This window comes from Eretmochelys imbricata, chromosome 24 (assembly GCF_965152235.1).
Source record: "Eretmochelys imbricata isolate rEreImb1 chromosome 24, rEreImb1.hap1, whole genome shotgun sequence".
Lineage (NCBI taxonomy): Eukaryota > Metazoa > Chordata > Testudines > Cheloniidae > Eretmochelys > Eretmochelys imbricata.
Window position 1 is genome coordinate 3945347 of NC_135595.1, and position 19644 is coordinate 3964990.

The 19644-nt window shown below is 50.6% G+C and overlaps 1 protein-coding gene across 1 annotated transcript; it reads left to right on the plus strand.

The window, feature by feature from the left end:
* Positions 1 to 399: 399 nt before the first annotated feature.
* On the plus strand, positions 400 to 14644 carry LOC144279892 (SLAM family member 8-like). Its single transcript, XM_077841596.1, has 6 exons — positions 400 to 466; positions 9076 to 9414; positions 10574 to 10867; positions 11540 to 11659; positions 12264 to 12352; positions 14528 to 14644. Exons 1-6 carry the CDS (start codon positions 400 to 402, stop codon positions 14642 to 14644), a joined length of 1026 nt encoding a protein of 341 aa, XP_077697722.1.
* Positions 14645 to 19644: the final 5000 nt, after the last annotated feature.

The following is a 19644-nucleotide window of genomic DNA, read 5'->3' on the forward strand; positions in this document are numbered from 1 at the left end:
GCACTCCTTAGATTTGGAGACAATGTCCTAGGAATGCCCCTAGCCCAAGGGGGATTTGAATCTGGGGAGGTGACGATTTAATTGTCCTGATGTAAGATTCCGTAACGAGCCAGGACATCAATACTTGGGTATAAGCAAGCACTCAACAGCCTGGCAGAAGGGCCATGTTGCAAATCCAGCCGTCAGAGAAGCAGTTATGATTTTTTGTGCACACTGACCTGTGCCCTGCATACTCTCTCGTGTACCAATGGATAATCAGTTAATTAATAATGGTGCTAAGCTCCTGGATACACAGACCCCTAGAGGGTGTGCCATGATGCAGTGTTGCTCCTCCCCATCTCCCAGCATCTGCTTCTGCTATCAGGATCAGCGCAGAGAGACCCAGAGAGTGGTGAAGACATGGAGGTGTCCAGCAAAAAACCCTCTCTCCCTTTATTGCTAGTGACGCTGATCAGCCTCTCTCCAGGTAGGTGAACCAGAACTGGTTTAAATTCTGTGCACACAGGGCAGAGTCTGGCACAAGGACAAAGGAATACTATAATGTCAGAAAGTATAGCAAAGAGCAGGAGACTGAAGGGAGAACCAGCTGGTATATTTTTCCCCATAGTAAATTGTTTTCAATGCATTTATGGCAGCTTTCTATGCATTTTTTCAGATTGGATAGTTATTGCATGTTAAATTAATGCGAGTGGAATATCAAAGATATATTAATAGAGGTGTAACAGTTCTCTAGACCAATTTATTTTCACCCACTGCAGATTTGTTGCTAGATATTTTCCAGAGTGTTATCTAATCCAGTTGATTGTGTGGTGTTGGTTTTTTTAAAGAATTTATAACTGTATCACCGAAGAAATAAAGGATGCTGACAATCGGGATTTCTTCCTTAGGTTGTTGATTTTCAGGTGTCTGAAGAAAGGAGGTTAGTCTCTGCAAATTTATCATCTGATTTTTATCAACAGCTCATGAACGTTACGGGCCAGGTGCCCAGCTGGTGTAAACTGCTGTAGACCCACTGAACCCAGTGCAGCTTTGCCATTTTATACCAGCTGAGAGCTTGGGCTCTTATGTAGAGCAAGACAGAAGAACCTCCGTTAATTCTCACTTTGCTAATCCACAGATCTAATAATTCTCACCAAAGCCGCAGTTCTAGAGAAACCATTTAATAGCAGAGACAGAGCAGCAGAGAGATCTTGTTCCTAAAACTTGCTGTTTTTACAAAATACGCTGCTGCAAAACATAATGTCACCATTTTTTTAAAGAAAGGATGCTTGTCTCAACCCCCAGGTTCATGATTCTGCCGTGCAGATAAGGAAGATGAAAGGACATTTCTGATGATGTAGCTCTTCCCGATTGCTCTCTTTGTTCTCCTCTGTCTGCACAATTGTGTAGGACATAGGTCTGGTGTAACGATGAGCCGCCACCAAAAATGGGTTAGCACTGAACAAACGCAGATCCAAAATATCTCTCAACAACTGCACGTCCCTGCTGTGATTTCATTAGACCGAAATTGGACTGATCCACGTACAAAATACACCATGATCACTTGGTTCAAATCAGTGATAATTCTTAACTACATCTGTCATAAATATAAAAGGAAGGGTAAATACCTTTAAAATCCCTCCTGGCCAGAGGAAAAACCCTTTCACCTGTAAAGGGTTAAGAAGCTAGGATAACCTCGCTGGTACCTGACCAAAATGACCAATGAGGAGACAAGATACTTTCAAAGCTGGGGTGGTGGGGGGGAGAAACAAAGATTCTTTCTGTCTGTGTGATGTTTTGCAGGGAACAGAACAGGAATAGAGTCTTAGAATTTAGTAAGTAATCTAGCTAGAGATGTGTTAGATTCTGTTTTGTTTAAATGGCTGTTTTGTTAAAATAAGCTGTGCTGAATGGAATGTAGATTCCTGTTTTTGTGTCTTTTTGTAACTTAAGGTTTTGCCTAGAGGGATTCTCTATGTTTTGAATCTAATTACCCCGTAAGGTATTTACCATCCTGATTTTACAGAGGTGATTCTTTTTACTTTTTCTTCTATTAAAATTCTTCTTTTAAGAAACTGATTGCTTTTTCATTGTTCTTAAGATCCAAAGGTTTGGGTCTGTGTTCACCTATGCAAATTGGTGAGGATTTTTATCAAGCCTTCCCCAGGAAAGGGGGTGTAAGGTTTGGGGAGGATTTTGGGGGGAAAGACATCTCCAAGCGGGCTCTTTCCCTGTTATATATTTGTTAGATGCTTGGTGGTGGCAGCAATAATGTCCAAGGGCAAAAGGTAAAATAGGTTGTGCCTTGGGGAAGTTTTAACCTAAGCTGGTAAAAATAAGCTTAGGGGGTTTTTCATGCAGGTCCCCACATCTGTACCCTAGAGTTCAGAGTGGGGAAGGAACCTTGACAACATCCTACATCTATCTCTATCTCTCATCATTATTCAGTGGTCTTTCCCATCTATTTATCTATCCTGCCATCTGATCTATCTATCTATCTTAAAGTTTCCTGCGGCACCATAGCATTTATGCTTCTCCCCTTCAACTCGTAGACCTTTCTGTTATGATCCACTCTTCCCCCACGAGCAGCCAGCTTTTCCCAGTTTGAGACCAGGGATTTACCAAGATTAACCTGTTCCAAACAACTTCTGGGTAAACAGGATAAAAATCGCACCACGCTGACAAACTCAGGAAATTATTTCATTGTAGCAAAGTCACCCAGCCATGGTGGCTTTCCAACCCATCATTTCCTTAAACTACCCTGAACAATGGTGCAGAAGCAGCAAACGGAAACAAAACAGCTGAGACCAAATATGTGGCTATGGAACGGTTGCCTTTTCTAAAGAACAAGTCAGGATCATGGCAAGCCCCACACATCAGCCGAGCTACTGGCCTCTGGTAAACTGGCCTGACAACAGATGAGGACAATGGGAAGAATTTTGGGTGGTTCTGCGCCAAGCCGCTGATGTATGTGGCTGTACTAGTTGCTAGTATGTGCAGAGTTTTGCAGAGATCTTGATGAACATCCCTAAAATTAAATACAGTTGGAAGCATTAATAAAGCCAAGTATTCCAGAGATGAGGAAGGATGGTCCAGTGGTTAGCACCCTAGCCTGAAACTTTCATTCATATATTTTAAGGCCAAAAAGGTGCATTTTGATCATCTAGTCTGGCCACAAGACCGAGGATTTCACCCAATTTTCCCCAGTCAAATTGTGTTTGACCTCGGAGAGCCAATTCCCTGCTCGGCCACAACCTTCCTGCGTGAGGCTTAGTCTATCCGTGCCTCAGTTTCCCCATATGTAAAACAGGGGTACCAACCCTCCCCTACCTCAGAGGGATGTTGTGAGAATAAATAAATTAAAAATGTGAGGCACTGAGGTGCTACCGTCGCAGGGGCTGCTGCATCCAGGAATAGAGCAGTATCCTATTACATAGTTTGCAAGCCTTCGAGTAAAGCCACCAAGTAAAGCATGGTGTTTACTGAGCTCTGCGTTGTAGAAGCCAGCCAGAGAAGTAGCATGCATGTAGCTAGGCCTGGTGCGTTCATGTGTGTTGGGTAGACACGGTTAGTTGAGCCCCAGCTGGGCCTAGGTGGTTAATACATGTTTTGTTTGTTTGTTTGTCGTGGAAACATCAAAGGAAACACACCTGGGGCCACAGAAGTACCTGATACAGGCAGGTGCAGGTCGGCTGTCAGAGCTTTCAAGTTGTGGAACTGTCCCAAGAGTCTGGAAATAGTGATGAGGCAAATTAACTTGATGTAGGATTTTGGGGCCTCGTCTACCTTCCTGGGTGGGGGTTCATGGCAAATGGCCCCCAGCCAAAGCCAACTCGCTTTGTGCTGCCTGTTGACCGCTGACAAAGGCCCCCGTTCAGGGAAGTGCCGTGGGTGAAACCCAGGTCCCCGTTCAAGTCAATGGGAGCTGTGTGTGGGACTTGGATTTTATCCAGAGACCAGGATTTTCAAAAGGTCTCAGCACTCACAAATCAGGCTAGATGGTCAGTTACGTGCTTGGCTCTCCAGGGCGTGCTGTGCCCTCTGGAGAGTCCAGCCCCAGTTGTAAGTGCTGAGCGCTGGGACATCTGGCCCTGAGCTCTGGAGAAAATCTGACCCTTTAGCACGTGCTTAGTGACTTTCCTGAGTCAGGACCAGACATTACAGGTTAGCACCCTAACCACCAGGCACTGTACAATTACTGTAAACCTGCTAGCCTGACACAGGTGACATGCAAGAGGAGCTAAATCACAGGAAAGCCACAAGAGTTTTAAAGCACAGATTTAAAAAAAAAGAAAATCAAAGGACGCCTCAGACAAATAGCAAAAAGAAAAGGAGTACTTGTGGCACCTTAGAGACTAACCAATTTATTTGAGCATGAGCTTTCGTGAGCTACAGCGCTGTGTAACTCTAAGGTGCCACAAGTCCTCCTTTTCTTTTTGCGAATACAGACTAACAGGGCTGCTACTCTGAAATCAGACAAATAGGATCAGCATAACAAAAGCCCCACGGATGCTGAGCACTTCTTATGCAGAGCTGTGTACAAAGCAATGCAAAGAGGCAGCTTGTAATGTGGGCTGCGGGAAGGTTTATAGGAAGTAAACTCTCTGATGTTGGTATTTAATCTTCTTTAATACACAGGCACAGCTGTTTCTTCTCCACATCCACTCTGGCGACGGGAGAAGGGAAATCATGGCTTGTGGGACTAGGTTTAAATTCAGTAACATGGCACCTTTCATCCCAAAGATTTAACACGTTAAAGCCAGAGATCATTTTGCCCACCTCTGGGGTGGGGTAGGGCAGCTGTTTAACAGCACCCAGCAACATTATACAAGAGGATGTGAAACAAGACTGTAGCCAAGCTGGAATTTAGTCAGGGCACCAGGGTTAAAACTGTAAATCATAGGTACTTTCCTGGCCCCCCAACACCTTAATATCTGGGCACCTCAAAATCATTAATGGATTTGTCCTCACCAAACCCCTGTGAAGCAGGGCAGTGCTACTATCCTCATTTTACAGATGGGGAAACTGAGGCACAGAGCAATGAAGGCCCATGTTGTCAAAGGTGTTTAGACACCTGTGATTTCAGTGAGAGTTAGGCACCTAAATACCTCTGAAGATCTGAGCCTAAATGTGAGCTGTAGCTTACGAAAGCTTATGCTCAAATAAATTGGTTAGTCTCTAAGGTGCCACAAGTACTCCTTTTCTTTCTGCGAATACAGACTAACACGGCTGCTACTCTGAAACAGGAAGCCTGGCATCCTGTGTCATAGCTGCTTCCCTAACTACTGGGGCGACCCTTGCAATGAATGCCACATCCCATTGCACCCCCCTACCCCTTGGTCTTCCCCCCTCCCTGTTTCCCCTTCCCCTTTCCCCTCGATTCTTGGTAACAGGCGTTGGGCCTGGGGGTTGGCATGATCACCCCCAGCTGGGAAGGGGCCAGGTGACTACCTGATGTGCACCTGATGCCTATAAAGGCTGAAAGAGCAGAGGGCTCTGGTTCTGGTGGGAGCCTTTCCTGAGCTGGGGCAATAGGCCAACAGCCCCTTCCCTTCCAGCCAGGACTGGATGAGAACAGACCTGGTCAGCTTTTAAAATCAGATTGGAGGTGTGGTATTAAACAGCTGCCCTCTTCTACCCCAGAGGTGGCTGCATTTTGGTGGTGGGTGAAATGATCCCTTTCTATAGATGGTTTTTGTTAACCCCATAAGGGACCATTCTGACATGGAGTCTGACCTGCAGAGCACAGCCTGGGAACCTCACCCAGTGCCTCCTGCCTCCATCTTATAACTCCTGGCTGAGCTAGAGTATAGCTTGGAGGAGCTAGCCAATCCAGTTTGCAAACCCCTTTGGGATCCTAAAGGGTGAAAGGTGTTGGCTATTGTTTACCCAGGGCCAAATTTGCTGCTGTTGTAAATCAGACTATTCCCATAGCAATCAATGGAGCAATGCTGATGGATATCCTCTGGGTATTGGGGGCTCCTATTCACTTCAATAAAGTGAAGCTAATCTACATCATGTGGACATATGCCCCAGCTGAGTCCAAGGAAGGCTTTGCCTCCGCAAAGACAGCTGAGCTGGCCCGCTATCGTTCTTCACCCAGGGTGAAACTCCCCTGCACTGCACACACGTGCCTGCGTCAACGCAGTTTGAAAATGCACCAGATGGTGTGCGGGGGGGGATCCCATGGCCTAATCCCAAAGAAATATCAGATTTCTCAGCAGGCTTTAGTTGGCTTTTAATGAGGCTGGCATTTGTTGTTATAGAAACAAAATATAGAACATTCATTTCCCCTCTCTCCAAGGTGCTTTCAGGGCTAGGCTTTCGCAGAGGATCACACAACCAGACCAGCATGAACTAAAATGTATCTGAATGGTGCATGATGGCCGTGTAGACACACTCCCTGAGCTATTATTCAGCAGGGGGTCTCAGTTTACCAGCTGTCAATCTGGTAGGGCAAATTCACTGTGTCAATTCACTGCTGTCAATCTACTAGGGCAAATGAAGAAAGCAAGGTGATGTGGCCATGTTTATGGGGAACCCTTCCCAAAATCTCAGGGGCTGTTGTTCTGATGAGATTCCTGCTTCAATTCTTCTCTACCAAAGCGGTTCTGATGAACGTGGGCTAAAAAGAAACAGCTGAGCTCAGAATCTTCGCCGGTTTCCTTGTCAACAGGAACGTCTTCCTGCAAACGGGAGGCTGGATCTGGGGAAATGCATTACCCTGACCAAATGGTCTCCACTTGCGGCTCTAGCCCTGCAAGCCCTTGACCTCAATGGGGCTGTAATTATTATCTGGCAGCTCCACTCCTGGACCAGGATTCTGCTGTGTTAGGGGCCGGACAAATGCAGAACGAAGACAGTCCGTGCCCCAAGGAGCTCACAGTCTAAGTTCTATGGTCTAGATCATAGAAGTCTAAATGCCATCAAACTTCTATAGGGCAGTCAGGAGCTTAAATATCTTTGTGGCCTATGTGATTATTCACCTGATAACAATTTGCAGGCTCAGGCAAAACTCGTGAAGAGTGAATGTACCCCGTGCAAAGGGCCACTACAGAAGGCATAAGCGCCACTTAGCACGCTCTGAAACCCTATGCTGAGAACTCAAGTGGTGCAGCATGCCTTGTGCAAGCCCCCTGCACAGGGAGGCGCTTCCCTTCCTTCTCAGCGTGTGTCTACGCTGCCCTCAGGGTGTGTGATTGTGACCGGAGTCCTGGGGGGGGGGGCCAGCTGTGGTCCCTCAATTAGGGTGAACTGCAAAGAATGGGGCAGACAACCCCCCTAAAGCTGGTGGATAATCCAATACTTAGATTCACCAAGCCAGCATAAAACAGCTTCTTTATTACCTCACTGGTTACTCAGAAGTCCAAACAACACAGTTCCCTTCAAGTGATCCGGTCTCAGGCTGCCATCCAGGTACCCACATCAAATATGATGAAAAATTCTGTCAATCTTATTTCATCATTTAAAAGAAAAGGTTCTCCCAATCCCGAAGGATCGGACACATCACCTCCCAGGTTAACGAATGTTCCAGATCTTACCCAAATACATACTACAGCCAGTTCTTATTAACGAAACTAAAATTTATTTTAAAAAAGAGAGAGGATATGGTTAAAAGATCAATATTTACAAAGACATGAGTTCGGTTCACTGAGGTTGAGATTCAGAGCAGAGCTGGTGAGCTTTTTAGTGGCAAAGAGTTCCTTCAGAAATAGGTCATAGGTCATAGTTCAATGTCCAAATCTCATATTCCGGGTGTACCAGCATAACTGGGACCTCACTCTTGCAACTCAGACTTTCCCTGATGAGACGCCTAAGCAGATGTGAGATGACAGAATCAGGACCCAAAGATCTTTTATACAATTTCATGTCTTTTGACAAGTTGGAATTCCTCAGGGAACAAAAGGGAATTAGGAAGACTTTGAAGGAGGTCTATCACCGGTACTTAGCTATAGAATTAACATGAGGCCATTTGCTTGTTCCTCCACCATTCACAGTACATTTCAAAAAGAGATGAATACTGAGATATCCCTTGTTTACAATTCATTTACATGACAGGATGTTCTTTTGATCTCTGAATGATCAGAATACAGTGTAGACAGGGACTGCTGATTAACACCCCCCTCAGATGTTCTTCTTAAACCCTGGATTTGTGCTGAAAATGGCCCACCTTGATTATCATACATATTGTAAGGAGAGTGGTCACTTTAGATAAGCTATTACCAGCAGGAGAGTGGGTTTGTGTGTGGGGGGGTGTGTGTGAGAAAACCTGGATTTGTGCTGGAAATGGCCCAACTTGATTATCATACACATTGTAAGGAGAGTGATCACTTTAGATAAGCTATTACCAGCAGGAGAGTGGGGTGGGAGGAGGTATTTTTTCATGCTTTGTGTGTATATAAAAAGATCTTCTACACTTTCCACAGTATGCATCCGATGAAGTGAGCTGTAGCTCACGAAAGCTCATGCTCAAATAAATTGGTTAGTCTCTAAGGTGCCACACGTCCTCCTTTTCTTTTTGTGAATACAGACTAACACGGCTGCTCCTCTGAAACCTGATTAACATTGTCCACCCTACTCATACATATGAAAGTACACAAAACCACAAACATTATCTCCCCACATATCTTATGATGGTTATTTATTTGGCCGGATGTTTAACCCTTTCTAGCCACGTGTCACAGAGGCGTTTCCCTTCCCTCTCAGCTTGTGTCTATGCTGCCCTCAGGGTGTGTGATTGTGGCAGGTGTAGACGGATCCGCTTTAATCTCGCTCGCTCACGCATCAATAGCAGGGAAGCCGCAGCACCGTAGGCTGTGCAAGCCCCCCGGGACACTGAGTGCACAGGTAGCTAGCCAGTACCTGAGCTAGCTAGATTAGAGCTAGGGTGGGCATGTCTGTCTGCTGCAAACGCGCCCCTGATCTGCAGCCTAGACATAACCTGATGAGCTACTGAGAGCACACAGAGATGCAGCCTGGAAGGGAAATTTAGCAAACTAAAAACCCTGCTTCGATTTGCCTCCTTTCTGCTGCTTTTCTGTTTATCTTGTGACACGCTAGAAGGCTGTAACGTTTCTGCCTTGCCCTCTTTCTTAGATATCCTGGTTGCCCAAGCACGGACTCCCCGCCACCTGGTGAATGGGACTCTGGGAGGATCGGTCATGCTGTCTGTGGATCTATCCCCCGGGAAAAAGGTGAAAAAAATCGAATGGAGCTTTAAGGCTGGGACAGGTGAGACGATCCAGCTGGCTGAGTTCAATGGGGAGAAGTTTGAGCGACCGGATCCCAGCGACAGATTTCAGCAGAGGCTAGAAATGTACGAGACCTCGCTGAGGATCAAGGCTCTGGAGCTGGGCGATAGCGGAGTTTATGAGGCCCGGGTTAAGATCGTACCAGCAACTGTGGAGGATCAGGCCTTTCTCCTCACGGTCTATGGTAAGTGCTGACAAATCGCTATTTAACGGCGTTTCCAGGAGTACACAGTGCCTGAAGCTCTGATAGTAACAGTAATCCCTCACTCTTTTCATCTGTAGATCTCAAAGCAATTTACAATAGAGGTCAGTAGCATTACCCCCATTTTGCAGATGGGGAAACTGAGGCACGGGGCAGGGACACACCTTAGGTCACCCAGCAGGAGAGGGGCAGAGTCAGGAATAGACCCCAAGTCTTCTGAGCCCCAGTTCAGTGCTCGATCCACTAGGCCACACTGCCAAATGATTTTGTGCACTTGGGGTGAAATTCTCCCCTGTGCAGAGGGGCCAGCACGGAGTCTATGCACCTATTAAGGTTCAATAAAGGTTTCAAGCAGCATATAACCCCAGCCCTAGCTCCCTGCATGTGCCTTAATTTTACCCAGGATGCTCAAAGTCAAAGCTTCAGCCACACCCACCACTTCCAGCCTCTCCCCTCCCCCCGCAGCTACCACCCCCCTCCAACGACTCCCCCTCCCAACATTGAGCACAGGAAAGCCAGTGCTGTCAAACAATGTTACCGCAATTCTCACCCTAGCTGGCATGGCTCTTAAAGCCCCAGCTGCTGGAATCAAGAGACTGCATGAGAATCTCAGCTTTCCTTTCTAAAAAATATTTCTCATCCTGGTTGCAGAGAGAAGCTAGAAATGGTGACGGGAGTGATGCCAAAGGCAAGGAAAGTGTGTGGTTTGGCTTCAAAACCCTCTGGCTTAAAAATCATCTTCCTTGATTGGGGGCTTGACTTGTGATTTTTTTTCAAGGTTGGGGGCTGGTAATACAGAGTCCTGCAGAGAGATTCAGCTCCAAGATTATGGCGTGTGCCTGGTGGGGGTTTTACTGTATGGATAAAACAGGGTCAACCTCACCTTCTCCTGTAGACCAGCTCTAAGGTTGCCCGTCTCCTGGACCGTGCTGTTTAGCTACACTCAGAACTCCTGCATTCCGAGGAATTTCTGCCTCACTAAGGGCGCGCTCAGTCACATTCTTCCCTTCTGGAACTTCCAACCTGCCCTGGGTCGGGGTCGGGGTGAACGGGGTGTCGGGGCTCCGAGCAGCAGGGATCAGCTGTCACGGTGACCGGAGCGGATCCGATTCCTCTGAATGTCGCTTGTCTTTGAACACAGAGCCCGTGCCGCAGCCCCGGATCCGGAGTCAACTGCTCGCCAGCACGCTGGAGGGGTGCAATGTCACACTGCAATGCCAGGGCTCGGGGAAGGGAAATGTGAGCATCTCCTGGGGGAAAGGGAACCCAGTCCAAGAGCTGGATCCGGCTCGGCACCAGCTCTCCCCTGATGGCAGGACGCTCCAGCTGTCTGTGCTGCCCAGCTCCCGGAATGCCACCTACACCTGCACGGTCAGCAACCCCGTGGATCAGAAGATCGTCTCCTTCGACCTGCAGAGCATCTGCCGCAGTGGAGGTGAGGGGCTTGTGGCCTGTCTCTGTGTTGATGGCAACACTTGATGCTTTGGTTCAGGGAGAGAGTGCGGTCTAGTGGTTAGGTCACCAGCTTGGGACTCGAGAGACCTCACTTTTATTCCCAGCTCGGCCATTAACCTGCTAGGTGGCCTTGGTCCAGCCACTTCCCCCCCATGCCTCAGTTTCCCTGTCTGTAGAAATGAGGGACGATCCCGCCGCTCTACCTCACTGCGGTGTCCTGATGCTACGTTCGCTCATGCTGCCCAGAGGCTATGGGGGTGGGAGACGCAGATCTAATGAGAAACACTGCCCCGTTTGCTACACAGCGTAGAAAGGGACTGCGTTCCTCAGGGGATTTGGGTATCGAACGGGTCGTTGGTTTGTATCCAGCTCAGTCATCGTTGGGTCTGGTTACTCTTCAGAGGGGCCCCATGTGAACAAATAACACCCCCATGACTGGGAGCAAATGGCCTTGCTGGGCGTAGAGTCTGAAGTCCCCTTCTCACCATGGGTCTGTCCCACAGCCACTGAAGGTTCCCTTTCAGCTCAGGCCCCATGAGCGGCGGCATCTCTTTCAGCTGCGGCCTGATGGCTAGGGGATGTTAAGCCCTGGCTCTTCATTACCCACAAGCCCTGGCGGGATGCCGCTAACCTCCAGCCTCTGCCATTCCAGATGCAGACGCGTCCTTCTCGAAGCCAGGGTACATTGTGCTGACTTTCTTCCTGTTAGTGCTAAGCCTTGGGACTGCGGTCTGGTGCTGGCGGATGAACAACGAGAAGTCAGCTGACCCGGGTAAGGAAAGCCCTTTCCAGCCCATCGTTTGCACCAGGGCTGGACTCTGCTGTGATGTCTGAACTAGAGCCCTGCAGCAGGACTGGGATCCCGCAGGATGCGCTGCCGTAATAGCAGGATTAAATAATAGTCCTGTGCAGGGCTCTGATCTGAACTCTCTTCTGCAAAGGAGGCTAGAATCTGGCTTTTTTTTTTTTTTTGAATGAGCGCAGAGACTCTCCCGTAATCACATGACTCCAGGAGCTGCGGCTTAAAGAAACATACCAACTACCACGAGGCTCATGATAAACTCATGAGAGTTGGCCACGGGGAGAATAGGCCCAATGCCCGTCGTATTCAAGGCCTTAACCCCTTTTTCATTATGATCCAAATGTACCCAGGATTCAGCATCTTAGCATCAAACATGCCTGATCGTGTCTTCTCTGGAGAAGGACTCGCATGATTCCCTGCCCGTGATTTTGTGGGGGTGGCTCTGTGGATTTGGATCTGTGCAGGGCTCAGCTCACGAGAGACGTGAGGCGCGAGTGGCAAAGATCCCGACGCTCCGGGCTGCTTGGAACTTGGTTTTTCTCGCTTCTCTCTTAACCTCATGCTCTTTCCTTAGCTGCCACCCCCACGGGCCCAGTGGAAGAAAGTCCGTCTGACCCACAGTACACTGAGATCTTGAGGAGTCCCCCAGAAGGTAATGACCAGGTGAGTGCTCTGAGTTGAGGTTATCCAGCAGCCTTCCCCGCCAAGCACTGCCTTGTGCAGGGGGATGGCAGGGGCTCTTTCATTAGACATTAGCAATAAGTGATGCAGCAGGCAGGGCTGTAGGAAAGAGATCCTCCCTCTAGATGTCTCGCCCTTTGTGTGTTTGGACTGTGATCTCTCTAGGGGAAGGGATTCTGACATCCTCTTTAAACATCCTTCTTGTGGCAGCTCCAGGAAGTTACATCCTCTTGCTACGGCCACCAGGTGCTGCTGTTTTGCCCAGCAGAAATGATCACTTCTGTCAATCACGAGCTGCCTGGCCCAAGGAGGAGAGGGAGTAGCGGGTGGGCTCTTTCTCTCTTTGACACGTGCATTGCTCCTTTCTGTCCATTGTGTCGCTCTTCTGTCTGGGCGTGGCTGCTCTTTGCTGTGGGTGTGTGTGTCTCCTCTGGGGAGCATCAGGCTCTGCACCCGGGGAGGCGTGCGTAAGCGTCTGCATGACTTCTCTCTCGGCTGGGTTGTGTGTGTGCGTGATGCTCCTGTGTGCTGCACACCGTTCCGCTGTCTGGTTTGTGCATCTCCTCTGGGGCTGTAGCTGTCATTCGGGTGTGCGTAGAGCTTCTCTGTGTGTTGCTCCATTCTGGGGGCCGGGGCTGTCTTTCTAATGGGTGCATGTGTCCTTTCTGGAAGGGGGTTGCTCTCTCTGCGGTGTGTATGTCTCTTCTCTTCCCTTTGGAAGTGTGATCTCCCCTGGGTGTGTACGTTTGCACCTTTGTACCTCGCTGGGGGTACCCTTGTATGTCTCTTGTATGGCTCTTATTTGGGCTGCCCCTGTCTCCCTCCCGTCCACACACAACCCTCTCTCCTGAGTTCAGTGGTGCTTTCAAACCTGCGCTGCTGGCTCCACGGGGGGTGGGTTAGAGCCAGGGTGTTGCTTTCACTCAGGCCGGTCCCCCACCCACTTTGCGGCGTGGCTGCAGGCTACGGCCCACCTAGCCCTCCAGTGCCTTCCCACAATCCCCTACATGCCCAGCAGGACGGACAAGTTCTCCCACAAACCACTGGGAAAGAATCAGAGCGGCTGGGCGCACGGCAATGCTAAGAGCCGGGGGATCTGCCCCCAGAAGTCCTAGCGGCGTGGGTGGGGGAGTGCAAGCACCAGTGAAGACTCAGTAAGATGGGCAGGGCTTTGCGGGGTGGCTGCTCAGAGCCGGGCGAGGCTAACCCGGCTGTGCTGTGCGGTGAAGAGTGACCCTAGGAGCCTGCAGTGTGTCGTCCTACACCACATCCGCACTGTCCTGTTTATTGCTCCTTGCTTAGGTGTAAGGAGGGGAGCAGGCCAGCCGGCCATCTGTCTGTGTTTGCACATGGAGGAGCCCTTCAGGCAGGCACTGCAGATGTGGGCAATGTGAAGAGCCCCTCCCCCCCCCCACATCTTTGTCTATACACTGATGGAGAGGCCGGGAGTCCCAAGGGTTCAGATGCATCCTGTCTTGCAAAGCAGGGTGGAAGCTACCCAGTGGTCTTTGCTGACAGCAGAAGTATAAGGCACTATGGGATCTATGCCTCCAGGATCCCAGAATGCACTGGTGCAGCCCCAGGTTGGCATGCTGCACCAAGACAGTGTTGTGTGAATGGGAACCCCGCTGCCCAACTGTGCCACGTCTCCCTCTAGTGACTGGTATGCAGAGGATAACAACCTACTACTGCTATTGGTTAACAGTGTCGCTCCTTTAGCCCAAGCTGATGTGGTTTGTGCTTCTTGAGGCTGAAGGTGCTGGGTTTATCCCTGCTGATGACCCATGGTGGGGTCTTCACAGACACATCAAACCATTGCAAGGACTGAGGACCAAACACTTCATACAAACAATGTTCCTACCAGGGTTTCCTCATTTAGCGTAGAGGTTTGAGTTTGGAGGGGTGAGATTAAGCCATGTCCACTGCTGCAAGGGTAACAGCACTGTGTGTCATGTCCCGCTCTGGTCTGCCTAGAGGATAACAACCTACAACTGTTACCAGGTAATGGAGTTGCTCTGCTTGTTCAGGTGGTAGAAGTCTGTGCTCTGGCACGTTCAACCCTTGCTGATTTTGGGGGAGAATTTTTACCAAATTCATCTGCTGAGAAAATGGCTTGCAAAGTCCTCCCCATAACAAACGTGTCTGCTTTTGTTTCAGGCCCTACGTCACCTGGAAAATAACACAGAGCGGAGCCCACAGAAAGAGCCTTTAATCACCACAATCTACGACCAGCTCCAAAGGACCCCCGAGAATACATCCGAGGAGGTCACATAGGCCCCCAGGTGAGGGAGACGCTGCTTTCTGTTCATGTGTTTAAAGACGTGGCCAAGGGACAGCTTGGGGGATGGGAGGATCTGGAAAGGTTTGGAGCGTAGGCTAGACTCAGATAAAGCATCCAGGAGTTGAGATGCTCTCCCACAGCTGCTGCTGTTTACCCAGAACTGGACATTTTGGGAATAATAACATAGTGCCGAGCTGTTCCAGAGCGTTTCTCGTCCATAGGTCTCAATGCACTTTAGAAAGGAGGTCAGGATCCTTATGCCCATTTCACTGATGGGAAAACTGAGGCACAGAGCGAGTCAGTGACTTGCCAAGCAGGCCAGTGGCAGAGTCAGGGATAAAACCGAGATCTCCTGAGTCCCAGCCCAGTGCTCTATCCGCTAGGCCACACTGTCTCCTCCAAAGGGCCACATCTCAAGGGGCTGGCCTTGTCTGTAGCCAAAGTCACAGTGGCTTAATTTAAACTGCTTGAAAAACTGATTTAGTTAAACCAATGCAAGCCCCTGAGTGGATGCTCTTAATTCATTTTAAATCCAGTTTGTTGATTTAGCTGAATGGGATGAGGAACTGACAAACGAACTCACTCACAAACCAGATTCAAATCAGATTACGAGCGTCCACACAGGGAGCTAGCACCCATTTAACTGAACTGGTTGCAAATCAGTCCTTTCCTCAGATCGCTGCAGCACTGAAGATGGACAAGGCCTTTGCTTTGACCCAAATTTCAGAAGCGGCCTCTGTCCTGGAATGGGGCAAGTGTTGGGTCCCAGCGGGAGGTGCTGGATTTTCAAGAGAGCTCAGCACTTGGCATCTCCTGTTGGGAAAATGGAGACATCTCCTCGCTTCTTGAGAATAATGGAGACTCCCCTCCTCGCTTGCTGAGGACAATGGGTCTGGCTGAGTGTGGGGAGCTCTTGAAAACCTGGCCAGCAGAGCCTGGATTTCAGAGGTGCTGAGCCCCAGTACCTTCCACCGGCTGCAGAGAGACGGATGGAGGGAGAGAAGAGTACAGACCCTCCCATCCCACCTGGCTGATCACCCCATCTCCTTCACAGGCAGGCTGGGATGGGGCCAGGGGGGCTGGAACCATTTGTATTGTTGGGGTGCTGAGAGCCATTGAACCAAACTGTAAACCATGTATATGACGGAAACCACTTCAAACCAGGGGGTGTGGCAGTGGTTCCAGCACCTCTGAGTGGGGACGAGAAAGAGAACAATAAAAAGAGCCACTTCTGGGAGCGTAGGAATAGGCGTACTGCGAGGGGCGAGGTCATCAGCTGCTGTACCTCAGCGTCGCTCTGGGGAGAGGTGCTGTTTTGCACCAGCTGAGAATCTGGGCCCGTCTGATCAGGCATTTCATGCCGCTGCTTTAGGATACAGAGGCGGTGGGGTGGGGGAGGCATGCTGGCCAGGTGCTGAGCCCTTCTCTCTTTCCCCCCAGGAACCAGATGTGGTGGCGTATCAGAGCTTACCAAGGGCTTTGAAATGCACCATGTGCCCCACTCAAACTCTGTAGCTGAACGGTCTCAGTTCCACCCACAAACCCCAATGGAAGAAGACACCTTCTCCAGCTCCGGAGCCCGCCTTGCGACGCTTCCCCACCCCCGCGTTGTTTCAGAACCTCGTGTGTGAAGCCCTCAGCATCTGTTTTGGGAAGGAGGAACCCGAGTGAAGGCGGAGGAGCAGACTCTGGGAGGGAACAGGAGCCCGTGTTTCCATGGTTGGTGCACTGGCCTCCAGCAGGGGCAGAATCCCGCCATCCACTGAGGAGCGGGGAGGGTGGTGAGAGGGCACGTGCCACGGTGCAAAATGGCCCGTGCCGAGAAGGAAACCGCTCACGTCTGAGCCTGGCCCGCTAGCTGCATGACTGTGGAGAAGCAACGTCGGAAAATGGGCTCCCCCGGGATGGAGGCATCCTTCTGGCTGTGTGATGCTGCAGGGCTGTGAGGGACTTGGATGCACCATGTATTTATTTATCTATTCCGTTTGATAATGCTAGCCCTGCAAGGTCGATGTACATGTGACTGAGACATTGGATCCGGGGGCCTGTTCTCTTTGTGATCCTTGGAGGAAGGGAAGTTTTCTAAAGTAGAAATAGGAACAGATGGTGCTGTGTCTTGCAGGGAGGGGAACTATGTTGGGGGAGAGGAAGGTAGGAGGGTGTCTGAATTAGTGACTGACTGAGGGTACTGGGGATTGACTGAGTAAAGGGCAGTCAGATTGCAGTTTGCCGCAAAACATTCTGGATCCTGTGGGAGAAATAAAAGCAAAATTTCCCTGCATGCCAAATACCACAAGGCAGAAAGGCGCAGGGGCAAAGCCACACGTGGCCGGCAGAAAAGCAGCACAGAATATCAAGCTCGCAGCAGGCTCTTCCCAGGGCTATTCTGGCTGAGACCGGGGCGGGAAGGTGTTGAGGAAGATCCAGGGAGCTGAGGGTGACTTGGCAGAAGTGATATTAATGAGAGACAAACTGACCGGGTTAAAGAGTCAGGGCTAGATTCTGCCACTCTTGCCTTCACCTGCTGGGATCGCTAGGATTGCTCGGAGCAAGATGCCACTGAAAGTGAGCCAGGGTGGTAGAACCTGGCCGTGGGGAAGGCCCTGAAGCTCAAGCTGAGGGGCACAAGCTGCAGGGCAGAGCTGAGCCCCGCCACGAGCAACCTCAAGAAAGAATCGGAGTCGGGAGTCTGGTTCCAGCTCTTCCTGCCCCCCAGAGCAATTCAATAAGTTACTGCAGTCACTGAAAGGGAGCATGTGTCCGCTTGCTTATAGGGGTAATGTCTAGGGCAGGGCGCCCCGAGATCTGGAAGGTCTTACTCTTCCCCCTTACACCCCTACTTGGCCAAGGAAGAGAAGGACACAGTCTAGCAGGAGGGAATTACCGGGAGGGACAATGAGCGTGTCTTGTATTGGCCTGAAGATGCTACACAGGATGGTGGTTCCCTGTAGAGGTGAATGGCAGAGGTGTGGGTGTTAGTGAGGGGTAGCTAGCCCCACGGTGTTCTGTTACTGGGCGCCTGGCCTTGCTGTCACTACATCAAAGGGGTAATTGTGATTTGGCATCTGTACCACCCCCCTGCTGTTCACAGCACTCACACCATGGAAACCCTCTCCGAGAGCTGCTAAGCAACCCTCAGACATTAAAGGACCTGGAAAACCAGCACAAAGTGGCCCTGTGTTCCAAGAAAGTTCCCCTTTAAGTTCAGAGAAGCTCTTCAGAGGAGAAATCATCAAAAGCCCAAAAATCTTTCAGGGGCCGGGGGGGAGGAAAAGAAAACCTGCTGCCGGATTTGGTTGGGCAGCTGGGATCAGGATTGTTAGGCTCTCTAGTGACACATGCAAGATGGGGAGAGTTGGGCAGCCCACGGTGATCCCGGACCCACCTCCCACACACTAACTGGGAAAAGCTCTGGTGGGGGAAGGCAGCGTGGGTCTAATGCTTGGAGGATTGCCGTGCTTCCTTTCTCCTGTCTGTCCTGTCTATTGACACTGGGGATTGACTGTCTAGTCGAGCAGAGCCTCGGCCCTCATCTCAGTGGGCGACTCCAGGCCTTCTTGTAATATAACTGAAAACAGAGCAGGAGCCTCTCTTGGGAAATCCGACGGTGGATTCTGTGTGTGGAGAAGTAGCCCCCTCCGCTGAAGTGTTTCCAAGTCTGCTTTTGCCCTGGCTTCAGTCCCCGGTTAGATTAGTCTGTCCAATAAAGCATCGGATGATTTGTGCTATTTTCAAGTAAATATAAGGAAATGTATGCAAATTTACAACCAACCGCTGTGGGTTTTTTCTGATGGTGGGAGCGGGCAATGGGCCTTTGCATGATGGGTGGGACCCCAGTAGGGTTTGGAGCTCTTTGGGCCTGTTCTCCTGAAGCAGCGAGCACCCGCACCTGCGGTGGATGGCGACAGATGCTGCTTTCACCCCCTTGGCCGGAGAATAGTGGGGTGTTTGGAACGGGGGGCTGATCAGGGAGTGTCTCTTGACCCTGCTATTTCCTCTGATGTGCGAACCAAAATGCTCAGGGATTCCAGCGCTGAGAAAAGAGAACTTGGTCTCTCCTTGCTTCCCTCTTCTGCTTCCCTCTTTTGCGCATCCCGCGCCAACCAGGGAAAGCTGGGTCCTTACCTGCTTTCGCAGGGGGAGGGGAGAAGCAGCAATGCCCAGACACCCCAGTGACAGTCACAGCCAGCACCATGCTAGCTTCAGGGTAGGAGCCGCCCGACGCCATTCCCGTTCACCAATGGGTGACGAGTGGGGACGGGCTCTCCGGAGCTTGCCTCCTGTTTTCGGTGGCTTGCCTCATTACACACAAGCTCAGCAGGGCAGAGCAGCGTCTCCCCCCAGTGATTTCCCCCTTTCAAGTCCCAAACCCCACCTCGATGGCCCCTGCTCCTGACCGTTCCCTCCCCCTTCTTCCTGTATGCTACGCTAGCCTGGCCTACGCTCACCTGCCCAACCAACCCTTTGCCAGTCCTCTCGCTCCCGGAGGAGCGGGGGGGGGTCATCTCTCGCTCTCCTGTTTGGTGTGGGGGTTTGTGCCTCTGAGGTGACCCCCTCTGTCTTGGAACATGGAGTACTCCCTGAAATCCTGACGGGGTGCCTGCCCCCACTCTGCTCCCCACCCTTGGGGTGCCCCAGGGACATGACCCAATGGCAGTTTTGAAATCGCCTCAGTTGGGTCCCAACATGGTCCCCCAATGGCTACAAGGGAAGTTTACTCCTAGGCCCTTGGTCTCACCTGGCAGCACCAGGGGGCTGTGCTGTGGGGCCCCTCTGGGTCCTCTGCCGGCCACCCTGCTGTGCCGTGGGTCCCCTGTGGGCATCGGCGCGTTGAACCTTCCCTGCCCAATGTCTTGGTGACAGAGGCAGCTCCCAGGCCACTCTCCGCTCCATCCTGGCTTGGCTGGTTTCAGCACCTGCCACCCCTGCTCTCCCCTCCTCGCCTCCCAGCACACACCCTCCCGGGGACGAGACAGTAGCCCAGCACAGGGAC